General features: G+C 42.9%; 2 protein-coding genes across 2 annotated transcripts; both read left to right on the top strand.

Annotated features, from left to right (window-relative positions):
• Window positions 1-7,092: 7,092 nt before the first annotated feature.
• LOC147977539 (protein FAR1-RELATED SEQUENCE 1-like) lies at window positions 7,093-7,633 on the top strand. Its single transcript, XM_087545802.1, has 2 exons — window positions 7,093-7,314; window positions 7,433-7,633. The coding sequence occupies exons 1-2, from the start codon at window positions 7,093-7,095 to the stop codon at window positions 7,631-7,633; spliced, it is 423 nt and encodes a 140-aa protein (XP_087401928.1).
• A 2,529-nt stretch (window positions 7,634-10,162) lies between these two features.
• On the top strand, window positions 10,163-11,601 carry LOC147977538 (uncharacterized). The gene is made up of 2 exons (XM_087545801.1): window positions 10,163-10,509; window positions 11,172-11,601. The coding sequence occupies exons 1-2, from the start codon at window positions 10,163-10,165 to the stop codon at window positions 11,599-11,601; spliced, it is 777 nt and encodes a 258-aa protein (XP_087401927.1).
• The last annotated feature ends 280 nt before the right edge of the window (window positions 11,602-11,881 follow it).

Below are 11,881 nucleotides of genomic sequence, written 5' to 3'. Positions count from 1 at the left end.
CGCATGCCATCACGGGTTTGAATTATAAAACACCAATGGAATGCTTGAGTTGTACTAATTCGTTTACTGTACCACCAAAGGTGTTTGGTTGTGTTTGTTTTGTTCATGATTACAGGAACTCGGTGGGAAAGCTTGATCCCGTGCTGTTCGATGCATCTTTGTTGGTTATTCTTCTACTCAGAAAGGCTATCGTTGTTGGTGCCCTACTGAGAAACGGTTTTTTGTGAGTATGGACGTCACTTTTCGGGAGAAAGAACCTTATTACACGTTAGCCATCAGTACTATTGATAGTATTGGTCGTGAGGGGGAGAATTATGATAAGGGGGATGTTCATATTGGTTCAATTTTGACTCCTTTGCTAGATATATCTCAACCAGATCAAGGAACAGAGGGGGAGGAAAATGCGAGTACTAGTGAGGGTAGGAGCAGCTCAACTGTTCATGAGGTATGTGACACTCCTACTTCTCAACAAGTTATACAACATGACAACCCTCTGTCTACAAGTTACAGGTCATTGCCTCTTGATTCAGTGCCGCGTGAAGAAACAGAGGAAGGTAGCGGACATGCTATGGACCCTACTGATTCTCCATTAGTTGATGGTTATAATGATGACACGACTGAGGAAGGTACTGAAATCCCTATTGCAGCTCCTAAATCTCCACCAGATGATTGCCCTATCGCCTTACGAAAACCTGTGAGACATCGAGACGTACCAGCACGTCTTAAGGATTGTGTGGGTTATAAACATGATATTGCTAAATTTATCTCTTATGAAAATTGCAGCCCCTCATTTAAGACTTTCATTGCTTCTTTGGACTCTACCTCTATACCCACAGATTGGAGAGATGCTATTAAACATCCTAAGTGGAAGGAAGCAATGCTGGAGGAAATGAAGGCTTTGGAGAAAAATAACACATGGGAACTCGTAAAACTACCACATGGCAAGGAGCCAGTGGGTTGCAGAATCTTGATGGCAAGGTGGAGCGATATAAGGCACGTCTAGTGGCAAAGGGATATACACAAACATATGGGATTGATTACGAAGAAACCTTTGCACCTGTTGCTATGATGAGTTCAGTACTTACTTTAATCTAATGTGCATCTAATCTTAGTTGGGATCTTCATCAACTAGATGTGAAAAATGCATTTCTCCATGGGGACCTTCAAGAAGAAATTTATATGCATATACCACCGGGCTTTGACAATGCTCAGACTAAGGATAAAGTTTTGCGGCTGCATCGATCCTTATATGGATTAAAGCAATCGCCTCGAGCTTGGTTTGATCGTTTTAGGAGATCTTTACTTAAAATGGGCTATCATTAGAGTAATGCTGATCACACCTTGTTCTATAAGCGTAATATGAGCAAGTTAGCAATACTGATAGTCTATGTTGATGATATCATCATTACAGGAGGTGATACCAAGGAAATAGAATACTTGAAGATGCGGCTAGCGAAGGAGTTTGAGGTTAAAGATCTTGGACAATTACGATATTTCCTTGGAATTGAGGTCTCTCGGAGCAAAAAGGGTATTTATCTCTGTCAAAGAAAGTATGTTTTAGATTTATTACTAGAAACTGGGCTATCCAAATGTCGTCCAGCTCCCACTCCCATTGAGCAAAATCATCGCCTAGTTAGTGAAGCAGGATCTCCTGTGGATCGAGAGCGCTGTCAAAGGCTTGTTGCATGAATGATTTATCTCTCTCACACTCGTCCTGATATTGCTTTTGCTGTAAGTGTTGTTAGCCAGTTTATGCATGATCCACGGACTTGCCACATGGATGTTGTGATCCGAATTATTCGCTATCTTACGGGATGTCCTGGTCGAGGTCTACTATATACATCACATGGCAATCTGCAGGTGGAATTTTATACAGATGCAGATTGGCCAGGCTCTTTGGATGATAGAATGTCAACATCAGGCTACTGTACATTTGTTGGAGGTAATCTTGTCACATGGCGCAGCAAAAAGCATAGTGTTGTAGCGCGGTCCACGGCTGAAGCAGAATTTAGATCCATGGCACATGGAGTGTGTGAAGTGTTATGGGTGCGAATCCTTTTGATGGAGCTGGGTTTATTTCAGACTAAACCATTGATGCTATATTGTGATAATAAGGCAGCCCTTAGTATTGCACAAAATCCTGTGCAACATGATCGAACAAAGCATGTTGAAATTGATCGACACTTTATTAAAGAGAAGTTGGATCAAGGAATTATTTGTATGACATATGCGAGCTCCTCAAACCAGCTTGCAGACATCTTGACTAAGGGCTTACCAGATAGAATGTTTTCTACCCTTTGTAGCAAGATGGGGTTATATGATGCATTTACCCCATCTTGACGGGGAGTGTTGAGTTGTGTAAATGTGTGAATATGTAACAGTTGGGGGGCTAAGATGTAAAAGACCATATCTATATAGAATACAGAGAAAGAGGAGGCTGGATAAGGCGCTCCAGATTTTTTTCCCCATTCTAGTTCTTCCTTCTACCATCTTCTAATCCAGATTTCTTGAATATTTCTCTAATTTACAACAGAGCGATTCATATTTTGTCCCTGAATTGTCAAGGAAGTCTAAGAAACACCTCTGAACTTCAAAACCATCTAATTTACAACTCCGAATTATCAAAACCATGTAAATTTCAACCCCCCTCGCCAAAAACTAGTTTTCAGGTCGGTTTTGATCGACTGGCTTTTAACGTGTTGACCCCCCACTCCTCCCCCCTCCCAAATCAATGCCTAATCAGTTGCCACATCAGCATGCAGTGTCTCTGGTTAGTACACTGGATTAATTAATGTTAAACACTGAAGTAAACAAAGTGTTGGGCTAACAGAGAACGCATGAGCACGGTGGTGGTAAAGGCCTTTAGTCCCGAGTATGTATAGGACAAAAGTTTCCTACAAGCAGTGGTAGTTATCACCACTTGCGTTTTGTATGTTGTATGTAGTATCTGTCGAAATCGAGAGTATGTACGTGTAGTATGTAGTATATAACAATGATTAGATAGTATAAATACTAATTTTTAGATAGCATATAATATGTTTTGAGTATGCTCTTTTTCACATACAAATATGTACGCATTTCAAAAATATAACAAAAACTATGGGCTCATATGCAATTTTTTTATGTAACTTACTTTGAAATATCTTAGATATAGTATACGAATATATTTAAAATGATAAAGTAGTATATATAGTACCACATGGTAGTATATGAGACATATGGGGTAACTACCACCGGGTGGTAGGATGGATTTTCCCTATATATATTCATATACCACATATACCATTTAGATAGTATATATATATTCGTATATATAGGAAAATGGTTGTGTACTCCTGGGAGTACGTACTCCCGCTTCTCATATACCACATAGATGAATCTTCTCATATATAATGTATCCTACGAGCAGTGGTAGTTACCACCACTTGCGTTTTGTATATTGTATGTAGTATCTGTCGAAACCGAGAGTATGTATTATATAATAGAGTTCAGGTAGTATATATACTAATTTTTAGGTAATATGTATAATATTTTGAGTATGCTCTTTTTGACGTACAAATATGTACGTATTTTACAAATATAGCAAAAACTATGGACTCATATGCAATTTTTCATGTAACTTGTTTTGAAATATCTTAGATATAGTATATGAACATATTTAAAATAATAAAATAGTCTTTATAGTATCACATAGTAGCATATGAGATATGTGGGGTAACTACCACCAGGTTGTAGGATGGATTATATATATATATATATATATATATATATATATATATATATGGCTGGACTATTCTGTTACCCACGCCCCCTATAAGGCGCGACGCGTCCACGACCGATCCAGCCCCAATCCGACTCGCTTCCTACCGCCAGAGGCAGCCGTCGCGGGCGCAGCCGGAGCGAGAGAGCCCGCGGCGCCGTGATTGGCCGGCGACGGATCCGCCACCGCCTCCTCGTTCCTTCCGTCACCGGATCCATCGTCGGGGTCGTCATCCCTGCCTCCTGCCTCCTTCCATCGCCGGATCCATCTTCGGGGTCTTCATCCCTGCCTCCTGCCTCCCTCCGTCGCCGGATCCATCGTCGGAGCCGTCATCCCTGCCTCCTGCCTCCCTCCGTCGCCGGGTCTCCTTCTCCGGGGCAGTTATCCCCGCAAGGTGCTTCCTCTACGAACCTCTTCGCGGGACGTCCACCACAAGCAGGTGTTGCATCAATGGTGCCGCCTCGCAAGAACATGCCAGTAAGACGCCCACGAGAGGTAGAAGAAGACAGTACACTGGAGGTAATGTCTGCTCCCCACGTTTGTGTCACTCCATCAGTTCCTCAATCCTGCTATGAAGAAGAACCCGATGGTACATTGCAAATGCTAGCATCAGATCATTGACACCCCTGCCACTTGATGCACGATTAGGATGTCGAGGTTACTGTCAGTGCATCTAATATGCTATCTTCAGTTCAAGTTAAAAGAAAAATAACACATATGCGTCAGTCCAGGTATTGTGACAAGGTTCAGCTACCGCTGAGAGTTGTATGTTGTTATTCCTAAGAGTACAAGTCATGTAATTGCATCAGTTCGAACGAGTAACAAAACTGTTACCAAAAAATATAAAATTGCTACACAATAAGTTCAGTGATACATAAGCTAGCAGTACTTGTAATGTATATGCATTGATGCACGATTAGGATGTCGAGGTTACTGTCAGTGCATCTAATATACTATCTTCAGTTCAAGTTAGAAAAAATAGCATATATGCGTCAGTCCAGGTAGATAGTGACGAGAGAGTGCCACAGTTACACAGTAAGTTCAATGATACATAAACTAGGAGTACTTCAAGCGTAGTTGCATAAGTTACAGAAGAACAAAGGAGAAGTCATGCATGAGTTCAATGTCCAGTTTACAAAACAGTGCTAAAAAAACAGTACATCAGTACATCCGTGTTTGAACATGAATGTTCATCAGTTCGACTGAAAAACGAAACCAGATTAATCCCAAAAACTTTTGAATGTTGTTTGCAGAAGCATGCAAGGCGGCGCACGCAGCAAGCATTTCATGAGCAAAACAGATATGGGGCACCACCTGGTTGGGTAACACCAGAAATACCGCCTGGATATTTCAACAGTACAGGCAGATTTGAAGATACACCGCAATCATCAGAAGCATGGACAGGTCCTTCTATACAGCAAACAGCAATGTCTGGGAATGCAAGATTTGCCGCTACTGGGTTCCAACTAGGCCAACAATATCACCAACAACAAATGTTTTCCTTCCCCAGCGCATGCAAAAAGCCAAGGACAAGAAGGCTTCCACCAGTCGCTCCATCAACATCAATCATCCGTGCTGCAAAAGCAGTTGCGACGGGAAGACCAGGGCAAAAAGACAAAAAATTTGGCCACTCTAGCAGGTTCAAAAGTACAAGATATGAGCCATATAGACAGGAGCAACATCACAATGAATCTGAGGAGAGACGTCCGTACAACGAGAGACAGAGATCTTCGTCATCGTTGCTCCCTCCAAGAGATGCATTGCTGCATGTGCCAAGGGTGACACCACCGGCGCCCATAAACTAGGGAGAACAACAAACACCAGAGGCAGCCCAGAGCTATACACATGTAAGTATCCATATAGAAAAAAAAATACAAGCACAGTCCATACCATGGTGCCGTGACCACCCCATCTAACATTTTTGTTTTGTCATGGTTGTGTGCAGCCACCTGACATTGAAGCTTATGTTCTGCCAAGGCTAGAGATGAGGTTTGAAACTTTCGAAGAAACTAAGAACTTCTACAACGTATATGCGAAGCACACTGGTTTTGCTATCAGGGAAGGCCCCAAGCTTAAGACCAGAGCCTACCTTTATTGCACGTGCCATGGAGTTTATGAATCAAAGGTGTCTGAAGCAAATAGACAGCGGAACAAAACGACAGCCAGGACTAACTGCGGGGCTAAAATGAGGCTGAAGATTGAAAAGGATGGAACACTTGTCGTAAAAGAGATAGTCTGGGAACACAACCACAGGCTACAGCTCACTCCGCAAATGCTTGTCTTCTTGCACTCCCACAAAAACTTTGACAAAACAATCTTGGAGTACGTCAAGTACCTGCAGTTCAAAGGCATTGAACACGCGCAAATGATGAGCATTCTGGGCGGTGATGACCCTGGTAGCTACTTCCTCGAAATGAATGCCAAAGACCTGATTAACATGTAAGTACAAACTTGTACTCCTCCCATAAACCGCGTACGCCTTTTTTCCTCTGTCGGTACAAACATATCAAGCAACGCATCACCTGACGCCAGTTCAACGTGCATTTTTCAATGAAACTTTTTATATGCAGGAAAGCAAAGAATTCAAGGATTGATGATGTGGATGATGTCCTAAAGACTGTCAACTTCTTTAGGGAGATGAAAGCTATAAACAGGGAATTCTTCTATGACATGCAACTCGATGAGTCCGATAGAGTTAAGAACATATTCTGGGCGAACGCAAGCTGCCGAGGTGCATATCAGGACTTCGGTGACTGCGTAACATTTGACACCACGTACAAGACCAACAAGTACCATATGCCACTTGGGGTGTTTGTCGGTACTAATAACCACTTACAGACTACATTCTTTGGTTTCGCCTTGATAAGAGATGAGGATGCAGAATCATTCAGATGGCTGTTCAAGACGTTTTTAAGGTGCATGAGAGGGAAGGCTCCTACATGCATCCTCACAGGTACAACCGCGAAAACCACCCCCAACCACCACCACCACCCCCTACCCCCAAAAAAAATAAAAGGAAATTAACACGGTAAAAAATGTTGTGTCAGTTCTATTTGTATATATGCACCACCATATGCTGACCACTCTGAGTTTATTTTCTCATTACCAGACCAGTGCCAGGCAATGGCTTTTGCGATCGCAGATGTTTTCATAAGCTATGCCGCTGGCACATTATGAAGAAGTACAGGGAACACCTCGCGTACCTATATTTCCTGCACGAGGACCTTAAGGATGAATTCACATCAATTCTCAACTGGCCCCTCATGCCAACTGAGTTTGAGGATGCCTAGAAAAGACTCATGGATAAGTACAACCTCCATGATGATGCCACAATGGTGGGCATGTGGAACGAGCGTGAGAAATGGATATCAGCCTACTTCAAAGAAATTTTCTACGCCAAAATGACATCCACACAGCGAAGTGAGAGCATGAACTATGTGCTCAAGAAGAACTACGTAAATGAGAGACATAACCTACACCGGTTTGTCAGCCAGATAAACTCCTGCGTCAAAAGCAGGAGGCAGACAGAGAACCAGGAGACAATGGGTAACCGGGTATAGCTCTATCACTTGTCGTAAGACAAAAAATTACATGCTTACTAAAGTAAAAACTTTATTAGAAGTTTTTCCTGTGAGAAAACTAACAATTTGGTCATCGTTCTTGCATCTGCAGATGGAAGAAAACACGCTGACCTTCTATGGGTTTGACACCCAGATGGCAAAGCTGTACACGCGAGCTGTGTACAGCGAGATCAGAGATAGGCTAAAACTGAGCACTATCTTCACGGCGACAGAGACGGGAGAGCCCACAAAGTACCTAGTGCGCTACAACCACCCGCAAAAACTGTCTGTGTGGGCTCAGCACGCATTCTAGGTGATTGCAGACCCTGTGGGAGAAACATATGAGTGCGAGTGCAGGCTATGGGACCACACAGGTGAGGACTACAAAAAAGATGTTACATACTGTACTACTTTTTTTGCAAAGTTTTTGTTCGAATGAAATGACAAAAAACATGCACCTCTTCCAAAAACAAATACAGGTCTTTTCTGCGTGCATGTCCTGTGCATGATGCAGACAATTAAGGCTCAAAGCGTTCCAGAGAAATACATACTCAGGAGATACACCAAACGACCGAATATCCAGCCAACATTTGATAGAAATGACTTGAGGACGGTAGCGTCAAACAAGGCATCCCAATACTGCATTGAAAGCTCATTGCTGACGCTGAACATGAGGGTGCACAGAAAAAGCTTGAGAAGCCAAGAGCAAATGGCAAGGACGCGGGTCGTCATGGACAAACTTGAACAAGAACTCGACGCCATGCATTCTGCTGACAATGGGGGTGTCGCGGACAATGAAGCCATTGAGAAGGATATTGCTACAATGCTGTCCGAGATGAACCATATGGGAGCTATTGACCCGTTTGAGAACGAGGAAGAGGAGCAGCAGCAACCGGAGCTTGCCCGTGTGGACACTCAATAGCACCGACAAACTCACATGCGAGATCATGAGCTTGATGGTGCTGTAGGCGAACGACATGACAATAGCACATCCTACAAGCAGCAGCAGGAAAGGGTGATTAAACCCCCAATATTCTCAAACACAAAGGGGAGGAAGAGCAAGACGCAAGCAGCGAAAGCTGCGAAAGCAGCTGCCAAAAAGCCACCACGCCCCATCAAGCGCGTGGAATTTGGCCCGGACGGCAAACCCCTCGGGGTAAGGGCATGCGGATTATGCAACGTCGTGAGCAACCATAACTACCGCACATGCCCACTCTGCACAGATGCCACTTTCAACAAGAACAAGAAGATTGGAGCCACCCAGCTTTTACCAATGGAGACAACACACGTAACAGCTACACTTGCCGCAAGTGTGGCGGAACTGACGGACATAATGCCCGCACGTGCAAAGTGGGCAAGGAGGTCAGTGGAGCTGAACATAAACCGGGCAAGGTACAGAGTTCCAAGCAATCAAATGAAGACGATGAAGAAGAAGAGTTTGATGAGAATGACGGCCAATCAGACGAAGACAATGAAGATGACAGTGCCGGGGGCGAGGAAACTGAAACTGACGATGAAGCTGCCAAGGCTCAACCTGGAAAGAGCGCCGGCAAGGCACAACATTCGGGGACAGTTAGGAGAAGCTCAAGACTGAACAATACATAGTGGTTATCCTGCTGCGTCAACTAAAAAATAACCGTGTAGTCTCAGTTGAATCAGCACACAATGAGGAAGCATTTCACAAAAACACTGTCGTTTACCAAAACTTATTTAGCTTTATCGTCAATTTCTCGATCAGAACTAAAGTTATTTTTTAGTTTCTGATTTGTGTCTGCTGGAGCAGTGACATTATTATGTAAACCATTTGATAATCATTTTGAATGCAGTCACAAAATACGTTTGAAAAAACTTATCTGGATATATCCGACGCAAAAGGCTACTGTGAACCAGTAACTCAGGAAAAAAATATGTCAAGGAAAATTTTAAACTCTTGTAGCATATTAGTACTGATAACTATCAGTCGTCAGTTCAAGGCAGAGTACACGTTAGTACTGATATAATTTCTGATTTGTGCCCGCTGAAGCAGTGACATTATTATTTAAACCATTTGATAATCCTTTTAAATGCAGTCAAAAATAAAATTGAAAAAACTTATCTTGATATATCTGATGCAAAACTATGCCTGCTCCTACAAGTCCCAATTCAGAAAGACCATCAGTGCATAAAAATAATTACATCAAGCAAAATGCGAATATAATACATCCTGTACTGGTGAAAATCTAATTTATCTGTAAAAAAATACTCACATGTTATCTTGATATAAACAATCCTTTAAAAAATACGAAAATTGTTTTAAAAAAACATTAGCACCACACATAGTATCGCTGGTATTTGGTACGTTCAATTACACTTCAATCACCCGTCCGAGTACGACACTAGAGGAGTTCAGTCCTCCACCAACACAGACGCTGACACGTGCAAGTGGGATAAGCAGCTGATAAGTACAGCTTGACTATACGAATCGGTGCCACAGTAAAATGCCATCATCACCACCGCAGAGACGTGCAAGTGGGGTTTTGCAGGTCATAAGTACAGCTACACAAGACTAGCCAGTTCAATAGTAAAAACCATTTAACTTGGACGGTTAGTTCTTCCAGGCCACCACCCGCGCCACCCACTGCGCGGTTGCCACGACGAAGTGCAAACGGCGACCCCCACGACCACTACACACAAGCCCCCCGATGAACCGCCTCCCACACACCACCGTCGGCGCACTGAAAAAATACCCCATTGTCTTCCATCTCTCCATCGTTCCCACGAACCACCATTGCCGCTTCCATTTCCACTGCACACAAACCTCCAGCGGCTCTCTCCAAAGCCCACAAGTCGCCGGAGGAAGGCCATGGCGGAGGAACCGTCCGCCAAGCGTCATCATGCCGAGACGTCGGACAAGTGGAGGAACCTCGTCGACATTAACGTCCCCGGTGAGAAGTGCGACTACATCAGAACGCTCAAAGGGGTTGAGCTCCACGATAAGGAGACGCTGGAGATCGTCTGCACCAGCGAACCAGACAAGGCCGACGAGGTGATCTCCAGGCTCTGGAGGAAGCTTGGCGGCAGGATTCGTAGGATCATCGGCATTGGTGTGCACTACACCAACGAAGATGAACCTCCCCAGATGGCGGCAGTCCTGCAGTTGTGCGTCGACGAACTCTGCTTGGTGTACCACATCGCAGCGGCCACAAAATGGTGAGCAATCCTACTCATTTGCCCTGCATATGGTTTATCTGTTTTATTAGTACTGTATCCTGAAAATTTAATCACACTTGTTTCCCAACTAGATGTACTAGTGTGGTTTGTGAAAAGTGGATGCACTACTGCATTTTCTCAAGTAGATATTCTATAAAATGTATTTTTGAACCTGATACACTGGATTACTATTTGGAAAATCTTGCAGAAGATTAAATTCTGAAGTTGATCAACTAGTGTAGTTTCTAGAGTTGATACAATAGAGTAGTCTATGTGCTCGATGTATTAAAAAAGATATTTCTGAACTTGATGTAGTGAAGTATTTTCTGAATTTGATGTAATGTTATTTTCGTAAGAAAATAAACTAAGGACTTGGTGAAGCACTGGTTCTGTGTTATCCTATTTCAACAAAAGTAGACTAAACTAGTACCAATGCAGAACATACAACATTGACTGAAACTATGTATAATCCAAGAAGAAGAATAACATGATGTACTTAATTTAATTTCAGAACTTTCTTTACTAGTTTTTGAAGTACATTCATCATTGTTTATCCTACATAAACAACTACTTCATGGATTCATCACTTGTAAAACAAAACAAAAATGGATAATTCAAACATCAAAGTAATGCTAATATTCAAAATGTCTCTGCCCTTGCAGGCCCAAGCGCCTGACCGACATGCTGCAGCATGACAAGTTGTTCACATTTGCCGGTTTCAGCATTGAAAGCGACAAAGAGAAGCTGAAGTTGTCTGGTATGGAGATCAACCCCAACAAGTTCATCGACATTCAGCACAAGTGGAGAGTTCCATACACCGGAAAAGAGTACGACTCCTTGACTGATGTTGCAGCCAGCGTCATCCACCCATTCTACAAAGGCATGAAGAACAAGATCAACACGCAGGAAGACTACAAACTGTGGGGGACAAGCGAGCTGCCAGACAACCTCATCGAGTACGCAGGAGTAGATGCGTACGCCGCGTATAAGTCATGGTTCATGATCGACTACATCACAGATGGTTCAGAATTTGCGAAAGAGCGGGAGGCTAACAACTTCTACGACCACCCCTATTACCCCTTTACAGGATGAAGATACATCAGAGCCTGCCTTCGTTTTACTTCCGCTTGTGCTTGCCTTTTATCTTGTTGTTTCAAATTAGTAGTTTGCTCTTGTTGGGTTGAACCAGTATGATTATGTCGTGCTTGTCATGTTTGAACAAGTTTAGTTATGTCATCAAGTACAATCTTTTGCTTATCTCATTATATAAGTTTGGTTTGGTATCTTCGTATGTTGTTAATCCATCATTTCAAAATTGAAAAAGTAGCTTCTGAATGGAATGTTGTCGTTGCTCTAAAGTACTAGTTACGAT

The sequence above is a fragment of the Triticum urartu genome, chromosome 3A (genome assembly GCF_056163025.1).
Source record: "Triticum urartu cultivar PI428250 chromosome 3A, HENAU_Tu73, whole genome shotgun sequence".
NCBI lineage: Eukaryota > Viridiplantae > Streptophyta > Magnoliopsida > Poales > Poaceae > Triticum > Triticum urartu.
This window is presented reverse-complemented; position numbering and strand designations above follow the sequence as displayed.